The 15,462-nt window shown below is 31.7% G+C and overlaps 2 protein-coding genes across 3 annotated transcripts in view; one reads left to right on the plus strand and one right to left on the minus strand.

Moving 5' to 3' along the window:
* The window catches only part of LOC129219693 (uncharacterized), a 45,395-nt gene extending 36,497 nt beyond the window's left edge, over positions 1-8,898 (plus strand). The window contains exons 5-6 of one of the 2 annotated variants that reach the window (XM_054853976.1): positions 6,268-6,336; positions 6,423-8,897. In XM_054853976.1, the coding sequence (XP_054709951.1) occupies positions 6,268-6,336; positions 6,423-6,653 (300 nt within the window). In that variant the 3' untranslated portion in view covers positions 6,654-8,897. Of the gene's footprint in view, positions 1-6,267; positions 6,337-6,422 lie in introns of both variants that reach the window. The other variant, XM_054853977.1, reaches the window with a different exon arrangement.
* A 3,035-nt stretch (positions 8,899-11,933) lies between these two features.
* LOC129220097 (microprocessor complex subunit DGCR8-like) overlaps positions 11,934-15,462 on the minus strand; it is a 48,862-nt gene continuing 45,333 nt past the window's right edge. The window contains exon 12 of the mRNA XM_054854438.1: positions 11,934-12,052. Within this exon, the coding sequence (XP_054710413.1) occupies positions 11,963-12,052 (90 nt within the window). The 3' untranslated portion in view covers positions 11,934-11,962. The remainder of the gene's footprint in view (positions 12,053-15,462) is intronic.

The following is a 15,462-nucleotide window of genomic DNA, read 5'->3' on the forward strand; positions in this document are numbered from 1 at the left end:
CTTTTTGATGAACCAGATTCTCATTTTCTTCTGACATCTATCTCTGCTGGGTCCTGAATGAGACATAATTGTATACTGCTACTGAAAACAAAAATTTTTTTTTTTTCAAATACCCACCATCTTTTTATAAATACATTATTAGTTATAAACTACTATACTGACAGTATAAAAACAGAATCTTTTGAAAACAATGTTTCAGCAAAAATCAACTTTTTTTTTTTTTCAAAAGTTTTTTTTTTTTTAAATTGGAATATTATTTTTCACTATGAACATACTTTTTCATCTGTAAAAATTCAATACACAATATATTAATTTAAAGAAAGATGAAAGAGTAAGGTATTTCTTCACTCTATCTAAATTTAATCCAAATAAATGGATGCTGAGTAAAAAATTAGAAAAAAAAAATTAAAACATACTTCTCCAAAAGAATGCCACTTTTCTTTTTTCACAGAGGAACTAACTTTAACCATTTTTTTCGTCTTAACTATAACTTGACTCAGTTTTGTTTTTTGTTAAAATAAATATGAAAACAGTCAAACTTTGATATCTTGAACCTACTTATCTCGAAACCCTTGATGTCTTGAAACAAAAATTTTCCCCAGCATTTTCTATAAAACCCCTATTTATTTCCCGTAGTTATCTCAAAATTTATTTTGATATGTCAAAATTTTTGCACAGAGGCAAGTTTCAATTGTCGTTTTGTTTTGGCAATTTTTGTAGTAAAACCAGTTCCAGGGACAATTACTTAACATTTTTCATCCCTTTTCTTGGAAATTTTGTGAATAGGGGATTGGGGCAAAATAATAGGGGAGTGTTGGTATGAAGGGGTGCCGTCAGTTTTCATGCGAAAACGCAAAATGGGTTCCTCATTTTCATCATTCATCTTTTTTAACTCCTACAAAATGGCTGCTTATAACTTTTTGAATGTGAGATTACTGGTTAAAGATTTCAAAATCTCATCTTGTGCACTTTCAACAATTAGAAAATTTCAAATCTAGTGAAATATTGAAGACTACTTTATTGATCGTAATTCAAAGTGGTCCAATAGTACATATATAAATGCATATAACGTACGTGTGTGTAAATGGGAGATTTACTAGCGCGTTTTTTTAAAAACCTTGATAACTCGATGTCTTGAAAATTTTCCCCGTCCCGAGAGATTCGAGATTGTACTGTAATTGAAAACATAATCCTGAAATCAGTACAACTCTCAAATAAAAAAAAATACATATGCAAATGTAATATATTTTCATTACGTGAAACTTGGACAGTAGATAATAAACTCGAAAGTATAAATTCCTGGATTACATTAACAATGTGTGAAATACACCGCCAGCTCAGTCAATTCCAGCCGAGGACTGCAGTTTCGTGCTTATTAGCACTCATCAGCCCGGCATAGGACTAACTGAGCTGGAGGCGGAACAGTTAGTCTTATGCCGGGCTGATGAGTGCTAATAAGCGACGAAACTGCAGTCCTCGGCTGGAATTGACTGAGCTGGCAGTGTATTTCATGTATTTCTGCCTTAGCCCTGGCTATAGGGCGGTAACTTACTGAATTAACCGTTTAACCGCCGAACTATTGACGGATGATCAAATTTGAGTAGTTTTTTGAAATTATGTCTATTTATGTCTAGTAAATACAGAAATAAAATAAAATTTTCAGAAAAAAATGTTTTACTATGTTTTTCAGTGTGTTCCATTTTTGGAACATTGGCGCTTTGCATGAAGTTTTTTTTTTTCAGAGAATTTTTTTTAAACTAAGAGGTTTTGAATGCGGTTTTTATCTTAGCATACTTTATTGCGGAAAAAATAATATTTTAAATTGCATTTATGTACATATCAGAATTCAGAAAATCCAATACAGAATTATCTAATGCCCATGATATGAGAGGAAGAATTGCTGGTGAAGTCGTTTGTCGCAATGGAAACATTTCTTAGTCGTATTTTTTTTGCACACCGCGCAACATCCTTGGGATGCAGATACAATATAATGTTCGTCAGACATTCTTGATTGTTTATGTAAATGACAACGAGGCCCTGCATGACTTTCCACTCGTACTTTTCTTCTTAGGAGGTGAGTTGTTATTTCTCTTCGGAACTCTAAATGCTTCATCTTGACTTCGTGTAACTCACAATGAAGTAACCAACTAGCTACAACTGAAATATTCAGAGCATTACTAAAAAGATTCCACTACCATTTTTTACTCCTTAAATGAGGTCTGTAGCTCCCTAAAAGTTTATCCAAGACGTCCACCCCCCCCCCCATTCCTTCATTGTATCTGAGATAAGATGAAGTTGTGGCACGTCTATCTTCCATTTCTGCGCATTTGAGTAACATTTTACAGATGCAAGTGGCTCATGTGTATAACAATTAGATGCTACTGTAACCACTGCATTATCATTCCAGCTGCACAGGTACTGATCCATCAGATCGATAGTCAAAATTTTCTCGATCTTCTTTAGAAAGTGCTTTTTTGGATTTCAGTGGACAATGGCCAGTTCGGTTTTCACGAATTGTTCCTGTTGCTCGTACACCTTTTTTTGATAGCTGAGAAATTAATTCATATGATGTAAAAAAGTTATCAAAGTATACTTCATGCTTAGACGTGTCAGTCGAAACTGATAATAGATCATTTACAACTCTGGATCCTAATTGCACATCAGGGGATCACCTTTTTTTTGCCTGAATAAATATCCATGGAATATGGGTATCCACTTGAAGAGCACAGCATTCAAATTTTGAAGCCGAATCTTATTGGTTTTCATCTAATAAACATTTTACATGAATGCCGACCGTAGTAGGGAACCTTAGATTGATCTATGCTCAATTTTTCATGAAATACATCAAATTGTTGAAGGTTTTTACACAATTCTTCGTAAATAGGAAAACTTTTCTTAGTTTGTCATTTTGTTTTAATTTATGTTTGTCTATCAAATGAAAGTTTTTTTATTTTCCGAAAACGATTTTGAGGCATAACTGTTAGTACAATTGGCACAGATGTATCTTCTGCACTGCTCCAATACATATCTTCAGAAGGAACAGAATGGTACCCACTTAATAGCAGCAAACCAAAAAATTCTAGGATTTCATCTCTGTCAACATCTATTCTTCCTCAGTGATATTGCCTGGTTCATCAGGGGGTGATTGGCATATATCTACATCTGACAAATCCGAATCTGACAATGTCTCTAAATAAGCCACAGCTTGTTCTACAGTAAGAAATCTTGTAGACATTTTTTAACATTTATGAACAGTTGGTATACGTCAAACAGAATTTCGTTTTGCTCGAAAACAAAGCTAGCGAATTATTGAACTGCATTTAAAATATGAAGAATAAAACGCTCACTAATATTATTTTTTGTTATCACGTGACAATGCAGCTGTCCGAACAGGTGTGGATTCCGAGCCATATAGTCCGTCAAACAGAAGACTTATTATTTTCTTTGCTAACGAAACGTCATATCCTTTCAAAATATAAATTTACTTAGTTTTGCCAACATCTACATCAGAGTACATTCAAAATGAGAAAAAAAAGAAACATATATTACGAAAAATGAAATTTCCCCTTTGAAGTCGAACGATTTACTTCTTGGAAATTTGACTCCCTAAAAGCGCCAATGTTCCAAAATTGGAACATGCTATTTTGAAGGGGTACACCTTTCGGAAATATCATTGTACATTTCTACAAGCATTTTAAAATCATTAATTGAAGTATTTTTCACAACTATAATAAATATCATCATATTTTTTGAAAAAGCCAATTTTTGGTAAATTTTATAAGAAAAAGTTGCAAAAAGCTAAAAAAACACTCATCTTTGAAAAATCGCAAAAAATAATTGAAAACATATAAACAATCAAGCAGGAAATCAAAAAATACTTTGAAATAAGACTAAACTGTGTTAAAAAAACTTGTTTATTTTAACGTTATTTCTTGGGAAAATTTTCACTTAAATATGATGTTCCAATTTTTGGAACATTGGCGTGTAAACGGTTAACAATGTGTTCGAATAAGTCCAATTAAAACCAAAACATGAACTTTTGCGGCCATTAGAGACGGTTAGTTGTGTATTATTTTTCAAAATCAACAACTAACAATAGAAATATGAATTAAAAATAAAAAAATTATGTATGAAATTCTAAACTTCTAGTTTTCTTCTCACTAAATTGTTTTATGGTTCAAGAAAAGAAAAAAGAAAGAGAATCTCAACATTGGATGTAGTCTCAATTATCCCCATATAAGACCTCAAAATACAGATTTTTTTAATCTATTTTTCAAAAAATTTCTTGGGGGACAAACCCCCTGAAGCAATGGATATTCTACACCCTACTTAAAGGGCCCTCTCCTGTTACCCTTACCACTACAAGGTGAATTAAAAATAATAAACTAAAATAAAAACAGTGAGAGCATTAACAAGAGAGGGGGGGGGGGGCGATGGTCTTTCATCTACAACAAAAATGTCTGGACCGCAAAAACTTATTCGCAATAGCTCAGTGCCCCGTCAAGTCTAAATCCGGCTTTGTAAATGTGTTAGAACTTTTACTTCTATGTCAAATATTTTTATGCGTGTATGTCAGGGTTTGTACACTGCGGGAAAAACCTGGAATCGTCTGGGAAAATGAAGGGACAGTTTAAAATGCCAGGGAAAAGTCAGGCAATTTTCTGAATTTGCCCCCAAATTTTTTTTCCCAGGAAATTTTGTGAGATTTAATCTTCAGTTTTATTGATGTTTAGTAAAAAAAATTGTAAAAACTTTGAGGCAAAATGACTCTGGCAATAAAAAAAGTGGCGACCCAAAAAAACTTCCGCAGCCGTCATTTTTGACCCTCAATAGTTCCCAAGAAAATAATTCCTCGGGTGAACAGGAAGATGGAAGTAGGCACAATCCTTAAATGCCTTAAGTTTCCAAACACAAAGCAGAAATGGATGTTTTCTTTAATTGCAAACTAATGAAAATTTCACAAAATGTGCTGCAAATTGTTTAAATTATTATTATTTTAAATAACTTTCTTGAGAAATGAAAAATTTTGTTCTTAAAATTTAATCTTATCCTCATTACCTTGTACGCAAATGTGCTAAAAACATTTCAACTGAGTCAACAAAATTTTTGTATTGTTCAAAATTTGGCACACACTGATTTGTGATACGATACAAAAGCAGAATAAAATCAAAACGATGAGACGCTCTGGTCTAACTCTCGGTGATTAAAAAAAATTTTGTTACCATCTTCTGTTTGTCTACAAATAAAATTTTTGTAATTGATTTAAGCAAGGCTTTTACAATGATTCTCAAAAAAAAAAAAAAAAAATCCTGGATAAGGACTCCCTGATAATCTAGTGGTATGAAATTTACTTTTCGACCTATTCTCATACCTACCAAATACACATTAAAAATATCAGTTGAGCCATTTCAGAGGAGTTCAAACACTAACATTGTGACAGGAAAGTTTTATATATTAGATTAAATATATTTTTTATTAGTTAAAAGGCTGTATTCATTAAAACATTAATTTTTGATTAGAGAATAACTCCTTTTGAATGGATGTCAAAATGTTTCAATTTGATTTACATAAGTATGTCTATTGTTTATGGGAATATAATTACATTGCTTGGATAATTTTGCTATTACATGTTATTAAGAGTTTCGGTTATTGCAGAGTTTCTCTACAAAATGTTCAGTATTTAGCAGTCTTGCTAATGCATAAAAGCTGGTAAGTGCAATTTATCGAAAACACTATTTAACCAAACTAAAACATGAGAACAAAGGAGAGTAGTTTTTCTGAGAAATTAAAAATGCGAAAGTAGTTTTCAAAAAAAAAAACAAATAGAAACTGAAAAAACAGGAGCAAGGAATTTTTTCCAAATATTTAGTAAAGACTAAGTTTGAAAATAAATAAGGATGGGTCGATTTCAATATATGACATAAAGAGTGGGCATTAAAACTATAGAGGGGTGTTTGAGAGAGAAAAAAAAAAGAGAGAAAACATAATTTTTCATTTTTTAAGCGCTTGCTTAAAAAATAAAAAACCTTGTGAAAAGATAAGATATAATTAAGAGTTTATGTTCAAAAGATATAATTAAGAGTTTATGTTCAAAATTACATTCTTTAAAAGACCCTTTGTAACAGGTCACTGAAATGAAGCACTTTCAAGAACCCTGAATTAGGATTCACTTTTCAAAGACCTTATTTCATTATTTTTTACAAAAATAATTTCGTTTTTCTGTGTGTGCATGTAAACATGTTTGTCAATGAAAAAAACTCTTTTTAGGAGTCTATTAAACCAGATGCAAAAAAGGAAAAGCTGCATCCGTTAAGAAGTTCAGACGATCAGTTACAGGTAAAATATTTTCCATACTATTTTATTTAGAAATCTAATTCTAATATATTTTTAGACTTCTCATAAATTGAAAATGTCTTTTTCAGAACAATGAAATTATGGCTTTCGGTACTAAGAAAGCAAAGGAGAAAATCACTAATTCTGAAAAACTGACCTTCAAAAAGCCTTCCCTTCCACTATTAAATTATATTAATAATGGTGCAAAAGACTCCTGTTGTATTTTGGCAGAAGATGACTGTGAAAGTTTAGAAGAATTCTGGAAACGTTGTGATATTGCTTTGAAACAGCGCAAAAACAAAATTAAAAACAATATTTAAAATTTTGATATTGATATTTTTTATTGTTTAAGTATATTTGGTTTTATAAATCTGAACATATAATCACCAAATGATTTTTCTTTAAGAAGTGTACAAACAGTTAATGTAAATTATATTTAACAATATGTTGTGTGTTAAAATTTCCAATTTTTATGTCAGGCAAAACATATATAAAACTTACAGCTACCATCTAAAGCGTTCATACAAATTCAAGATTTCATATATTTTTCCTGTATTAAACCGTTTAACTTTGATTGTTATGTCTCTTGTACATATGTTTCTTAAACCAAACAATAAAACTCCACACAATCTCATTCATCTTTTTAATTAATTACAAAAATGGCAACGTGATTGTGTCACATACAATTGTATTTGCACTTGTCCAACATTACAGATGGTACGATTGATTTACACTGAACTTGTACAACACTGAAGAAATCAGAAATGACATCCAGGGCAAGGGAAGGAATTGAACCCTCCACCTCTTCTGCATTTGAACATGAGACAGTGAGGTCCCTCCATGTGATTACTTTATAATAAATAAGAGTTAGTATAAATGAATATAACAAAATGAATATAGTACATTATGAAAACAAAGTAAATGCAAGACTAGCTGCCACTTAAATACTGTTTTGAAAGCATAAGGTTGCCAGGTTTGTAAACAAAAAACTTGTTCAAAATAAACTTGAAACAGCTATCACTATCCCATTAACTCATTGGCATACTTTTCTGCGATTAGATCCGAGAATCACCCTCTTAGTAAGGAAATGGGTTAAGCATGCTGTTTTTCATACTGTATTAGTAGGAATGTCGTAGAAGAATTATATACACAATAAAGGTTCCACTTTTGCGAATTTCAAATTCTGTTTTGCTAACCATTGGCAGTAGATTCATTACATAAAAGAAAAGCTCTAAGAGGAATTGATGGCCTTTTTCGGAACCTAAAAGACTGTTTTCTCTGAAATTTTAATTTTCAATTCTATTGCTCTCGGCTCTTGATATCACAGTTTGAGAGGAACCTTATGTTTTGCAGCATAATTGCATATTTTTTGTTAAAGAAAAAAAACATTTCAGCATCAGACTAGTTTTCTTGCTTCATTTCTGTAGACAAGATGTTAGGTTTTGGGAGAATTTAGAAAAGCTATTGATATACAGTCAGGTATCAAAAATCCAAGGTAATTTGGAGCTCACACCACCTAAGTATTGGACACTTGAACTATCCGAAAAATTCTTAGTGATTAACATTTTAAGCTATTTGGACAACATAAGGAAGAGCAACTTTTACTTCATTTTGCAATTGAAAAGAAAGTATTGGCTTGACGAAAATTCTTAAATTGCAACATAAATTTTCATTTTACTTATCCCTAAACAATTCCTGATAAGTTTTTTTTTCATGAAGTCTATACGTATTTATATGTATAAGAGGAAAAAATACATTATATTGTTCATAAAGCATTGTTTTTATGGGAAAGAAACTAATGCAAATTTAATGCCACTCAATGACCAATAAAATTCAGATCTGGTTACAATTTCGAACATTTACTGATATTTAGAACATTAGTCTAGTTTTTGTTGATTAAAAATTCATTCAGTAGTGAAAAATCTGCTTCGATGCACCAAATTCAAACCCTTGATTCATCTCGATATTGTCGGCTCCGCTTAATCGGGTAACGACTAAACGAATACCCCGCTAATCGGGTAATAGATAAACGAATACCCCGCTTATTCGAGTAAAATCTCCTGGAACCGAATATTTCCCCCGAATAATCTAATAGCATTGATCAGTTATCGCAAATGTTTTTGCTGGGAAAAATTTTGAATAAATTTGAAACAAATTAAGCTCAAGCAATTATTGACATAAAAATATAAAGTAATGTGTTTCGCTGACAACGAGCGAGAAAATCAACATTCATATTTCATCAAAACATTTACAATATTGTATCAAATTTCTTATGTCTTTGCCATCACAAAAAAAAGGTAACGCAGTCGATAATTAAATTAAATAACGCAAAGAAATAAACATATTTCAAACAATTGTAAATTAAATTAAATAATGCTAAGATTTAAACACATTTCAAACAATTGCAAACCACAATAGACGAGGTGGAAAAGGAATTAGAAATAGGTTCCCAAAAGACATTGATTCACTATTATGAAACTTTTCTGAAAGAATGTTTTGAAAAAGATTCCAAAACAGATTTTCATACGTACTTAACAGGGTGCCCATATTGGGGGGGGGGGGGGCAAGTGGAAGCTCAAGCCCCTCCCCCCCCCCCACCTTTGAAATTAGAACTTCCTTGCTTTCAGTGCTTTGAAAAAATGTAAATACACTTCTTCTCCAGCAATTAATGAATGAGTTATTATAAATGTCAAATTTTAGTAACTCTAATCTTACTGAAATGTTTCTATGGGGGAAAACATCCTGCTAAACCATGAGAAAATATCCGACACCCCCCCCCTTAAAATTTGGCATATGGGCGCCCTTGCGTACTTGTAATATACATATTAATTATTAAAAACTATTTTGTCGTTTATTTAATTTATTTAAAAAACTTTGCCAGTATCATTTATTGTTTCCTTTATAAAGCTATTGATTTTTTATTACGTTTATGACAAATGTAATTTAGAAACGTTAAGAACATTTTCCCTGGAATAAAATTTCTTGGAACCAACGATATTCGACTAAGCAGGGCCGACAGAGTATCAAAATATTTTTTTAAAAAAATTCCACTTTCCAATCATACTACACTAACACCAAAAAACTATGTTTTCACTGATGAAATTTTCTTGATTTGTTAACCTCTACATATTAAAACATCCCATTTAAAATTAAGCTAAATATTTTGAAGAAATAAAAATAGAAGATACAGTAAAACCTGTCTACAATGATACTGTTGGGACCTTAAAAAAAATATCGTAATAGACAGGTTATCTTTATAGATAGTTTGATTATTCATGCCGACATTTTGCTGGGGCCAAAAAAAAAAAAAAATGTTGTAGACAGGTTATCGTTATAGACAGTATCGTTATACACAGGTTTCACTGTAATTACAGAAAAGAGTTTCTGGCTTTTTGCCAATTACTAAAAAGTTTTTTTCCCTATCACTGATCATACTTTTCATTCTAAAACAGTTTAAAATTTGTCTCCCATAGAAAACGTTGAGCGAATTTTAAAACCACATCTTTTAATTGTTTTGTTTTCATTTTTTAAAATATTTCCTGTTGCTTACTGGCAGAAAATGTTGCACTTATGCACACTTATGTTCGTCTGACCGTTCACAAATCTTTGAATTAATCAACATTCATATCTGGTAAGTTTTCCCTTTTTTTTTTGCCAGATCTGCAATAAATTTAGTAAAGGATTGAACATTTATTTAAAGCCTCTATATCCTTGAATTTTCATTGACCTTTACAACTAAACATAGCTGAATGGATGACAATTTTAATTAAGTTAAACCTTTTCTTTTCAGGAAATTACAGTCTAACTCACTCATAATCAGCACTAAGGGACTACAATATTTGCTCATTTTATCCGAGTACTTGTAAAAAACGGGTTTGCAAGAAAAATCGTAAAAGTTTTCATACATTTCTTTTTCTTTTTTTCAAAATTTCTGTATGGTTTAGAAGCTGTTAGTTAATTTGCTTTGAATTGCCTTAATGTCACTTTCTTGTGTTATTTTTAGTGACTAGTCATGGCTCAAAAAACAACATCATTTGCTCTTCTGGTAACTGTGCAAAAATGATTTTCTGCACCCTTCAAAAGTATGGATTGTGATGACGGTAGCTCAACCTAATATTTTTCACATTCCTTTATGTCATTTTCCCATTGATTTAGAATAAATTTCAGCTAAAGTATCCATGCTAGTAGGGATACAGATCTTCCAAATTTTACGAAACTTTCTAAGTTTTCCATACTCTGCAAAGAAATTTTATGAATCGCAAAAATATTGCTCGCATATCTGGGGGCTTACTCGTTATTAGCGAGTTATGCTCTCATTGACTTAATACAGTACCAACAAGTTTTTTTTTTTTTTTCGATTTCCTCCTTAAATATGGGTTTTGGTTAAATAGAGGATTGCTATAACATAGATGAGTTTGACTGTACTTTTGCTAATACAGTGAAGCACGGTTTATACATTTTTGAAGGGACTGTACGAAAAAAGCATATAAATGAAAAAAGGTATAATAGGAAAACGTTAGTATGTATTCAACTCTGCAGGCACCAATTTAAAAAACATACAATTGATAAAAACCTATAAAAGAAAAACGTATATATGGTGTTTCACTGTATTTTTCAATTATTAATATTACTTATTTGTTTATTTTGTTGAAATGAATAACAGTCTAATATATAAAAAGTAACAACCTCCTTTTCTTTGAAAGATGCCAACATCAAACATGTGCTTAGCTTAAAATTGCATGCAGTGTTTGAAATTTCAATCCTTCTACATCCATTAAACATTATAAAAGTTGCAAATTATTTTAAAAATTCATTTTTCAACTTGATTTGTTTAAATTAAAAAATTGCTTCTTTATGAGAGAATCAAAATTGTAAAAGAATTAGCATTCAATTGTTCAATTTTTCTTTTTTTTAAAAGTAGAATATTGTCCTTTTTATGTTTTAATGTCGACTGAAGTTCATACAAGATAAACATGTTATGTTAATTTTTATAAAATTCGAAAAGACTTATAGAAAATGAAAGAAATTGATGTAAGATTATACGACACCTCCTTACATCTGAAAACGGTTTACAGGAAGGCAATTAGATTAATTAGAAGTTACAAAAGGCAATAAAATCTAAAGATATAGATAGTATGACTGCTTCAAAAGAGTGAAAGAAATAACTTAACTGGAGTTTCATGTAATTTTCCAAATCATGTGTTGATTAAATTTCAAATGATTTTCAATTCATGTGTTAACTTTCATATAAATTTTTTGTTTACCATATAAGTTATAAAATGTTCAACATTTGGCAACAAATTGAAATTTCTCTTATTATAACAATAAAAAGGCATCAACTGTACTGAATTTGTCTTACATTGAAACCAAATCATGTAAAACAATAACATGAACATGTGACCAGAATAGTACTAATGGATAATTATCAATTCATCACAGTCGAGTTTATCTATCTGGTGAGTGTTACTCTTTGACTTAATGAATTTTAAAGCATACCTGAAACCAATGTAGAAAGGCCGGCATTATTATTCATTCAGCCAATTCATTAAAAAAAATGAAAGCAGAGTTCAAATTTGTACTGTTCTTTTTCTCCCCAATTCATTTGTACTTAGTTAGATAAAAATAATTTTCACAATTCTACATTCTTTAAATTAGAATCTGAAGTTGATAAGAAATCCATCTGTTCTGGTATCAGTTTACCAATAGGCTTCTTAGATTTCTGGAAAACAAAATATATATATATGTATAACAATAATGTATTCATCTTCAGACTGAATTTAAAATACAACAGTTCTATATACTTATTAATCTATAAAAAATATAATGAACATACAGTTGGTTCTCTGTTTAACGAGGCTATTTAACGACAGCTTTTCACAGTCCCAGATTGTCAACTATAGTGTAAAAAGCATTCTATTTAAGGACACTTTCTCCTTAAGGACGATTTTTTGTGGTTCCTTGAAAATCGTTAAACAGAGAGCCAACTGTAAATACTGTCAGATTTAAGCACTTTCTAAAAATTACATGACATTTACTGGTATACTTTTGATGGCTCCAATATATTTTCCCTCATACTTTTATTGCAAGCTTTTTTAAGCTAAATAAAACTTGGTATAAATAATAGCAGATGATCGAGTAACCCGCATGTTTCAACAATGAAACTCGCGCCACGACATAAATTTGATATGTTTTGGTAATGTTTAACATGCATGGAAAGGCTTTATTGTGACAAGGCTGAACTCAATCTGGTAACTTAACATTTTTACTGGTAAGACTGTGTCATTTCTGGGGAATGAAGAAATGAAAACAATTAACGCTATCTACTGGAGTTTAGGGTTAATCCACTGGTGTTTTTTTTTTGGTCACCAATTTGGCCACTGTTGGTGATATTTAGAGAGTAAACTTTTGAATCACATTAAAATTAACAGTAATGGGGAAATGACATTAAATTGGGGTAAAAGGAAGTCAAGTGATGCACACATCAGCTCGTTATCCTTTGAGTATGACTGAAGGAACAAACCATCAAGTACGGGAGAAAAAATAGTTAATAAAACAACTGCTCAGTGGGCATTAGATAAATCAAGTTATAATAAATACACACCAAGCAGCTTAAAACATTTTTTTTACTTATTTTTTTTTCAACAAAATGGTTCAACACTTGTTAGTTTATTGAAATTTTTTAACTTTTCAATTTACAAAGTTTGAACAGAACAACGTCTGTCGGGTCCTCAGTATAATAATAAAATACTTTTGTGCTGACCACGAGCTTTTTTTGGCAAGACAGAAGAGGAAAACTTCATTCAAAGCTTTCAAAAAAAATTTAATTAGTTTTTCTTTTTTTAACTTTTTTTTCTGCAGCTCAATTGAGCAGATTTTTTTTGGTGGTTTACACATTGGAGGTCCATAGGAGGAGGAAAAAAAAATTGTCAAAATAAAAAATATAGAATCTTAGATCAACCCCGCTTGTGCCACATGCCCTTGGTTATAGAAAAAGAAATCATGACAAAAATCCAAATATGTGCATTCTTTCATTCAATTAAGTTCATTACGTATCGTAAACCGGGGCTACTTTGCACCATTTTTGTAGTGATTATTTAACTGCTCACATTAAATTATAAAAATTCTATAACATGATTTTAGGAAATAGTTTTATTATATTCTTAGATAATTAAGGAATAGTTCCATGTTCATAAAAACCTGTTTCCTCTTTATTTTATATTTTTTAATAATTTTTTAAAAGTGGTGCAAATTAACTGTGGCATTTTCTAGAACCACGAGAAACTGACGGAACTTGATTTTTTTTAATAATACCAGTGAAAAAAATTGAAATACAGACATGTTCAACTAATTGCATTTAATATGTAGAAAACAAAATTTGACATTAACAAAATTTGCTGTCATTTTGAGACAAAACTAGAATAAAATTATATTTGTGATATGTAGGTACAAACAGAAATGTCAATTGGCTGTAATAGAAAAATAAAATACTATTTACAAATAGTATCCTTAACCATCAGTCAACTCTGGGACTGAAAACACACCTCTTTTGCTAAACATTTTGGGGGGATTTATACCTCCAACTATTTCTTCCCATTCATAATAAAGGACATCTTTTTTAACAGGCCACTTCCAGTTATTTAAGGACTTCATCATTACACTCACAAACGCTCCATTCTCGTCAAAACTTTCAATTGCACCAGGATAATATTGTTTTTTTTTTCACTACAACTACAAATGAATCAGTCTGTTTTTTTATTGGTTTCAGCTGATGTTCGGATGGTGTCATTTTCGCCTGTGTGCATCTATTTATCTCTTCCCTCTTCTTTTTTCTAAAATTTTCACAGTAGTCATCGTCTGTACTGCTGTCATTTAGAAGAGGTTCATCACCATCAAAGTAGCTCTCATCACTACTGTCACATGTTTTACGACTCTTCCTCTTACTTGATGATTCAACACGTTTTGTTTGTTTACTGGTACCAGGCTGTGGTTCTTTTTCCATTGATAGATTTGGTTGCATTTTAAGAGATTCATCATGAGATATACTTTTTCCTGCTGGTACATCAATTTTTTTCTTCTTCGTAAGTCTCGGCTTTACAGAGCATGCATCTCTTGTCGATTTTAAAGCCTCTATGAAAGCTGAGCTAACAGCTGAAGGCTCAACTTGTTTGTTACCTATTCTTTCTAGCAAAGGCTGTACGTCGCATGGATAAATTTTGCATTTCCGGAAGCCACTTTCCAGATTTTGTTTAAAGTGAGGCTGTAGAACCTCCAGGACACGCTTCAGTAGTGGAGGGAAATGCTGCTTTGGTAGAACTGAACAGCTCATGCCCTCAGGAGTTGCTTTCCAATCCCTCAGGACTTTTCTCCACGCTATTTTCATAGGACGGAAAAACGCAACATCCAGAGGTTGCGTCAGGTGGGTACTATTAGGCGGCAAGCAGATGAAATGGATGTCCTCCTCTTTACACTTCTGAAAAATGCTCATGTTGAGGTGAGTGGACAAATTGTCAGCAATGAGAACTGTTTTTCCTGGCAATTTCTTCAGCTTATGTAACATGAGGCTTTCAAACCACTCATTGAATGCGACTCCGTCAAACCAGCCTGATATGGTGCTTTGGTAGCGGCAATTTTTCGGACCTCCTTCTATCCAGGTATTCCACAGTTGAGAGGATTTGTACACCACAAACGGCGGTAAGACTTCTCCAGCAGCATTACCACACATCATCAACGAAGTACTAGACTTAGAAAAATTGCACACTTTTTCTGGATATTTAGTCCCACGGCGACATATGACTCGACTCTTTCCAGGGTCATCGGTTAGATTGGTTTCATCCAGATTCCATATATTCTCCGCAGGCACGTCTTTCACAACATCCTTCAAATTAGTGATATAATCTCGCAAAGCGGCCTCGTCCACAGCGGCTCTGCTGCGTTTAATGTTTGAGGCAAAACATTCCTTCACTCTGGGGTAACGTGAAAAAAAAGATTTTATCCAGTCTTTTCCTGAAACATTGTTTTTAAATTGTCTCACTATTCTATCAATTTTACTTAAATAAGTCTTTATAATAAAACAAAGATCTTGCTGCGTTAATGGAAAACCGAAGTCACTCATGGCTTGAATATAAGACA

The sequence above is a fragment of the Uloborus diversus genome, chromosome 4 (assembly GCF_026930045.1).
Source record: "Uloborus diversus isolate 005 chromosome 4, Udiv.v.3.1, whole genome shotgun sequence".
NCBI lineage: Eukaryota > Metazoa > Arthropoda > Arachnida > Araneae > Uloboridae > Uloborus > Uloborus diversus.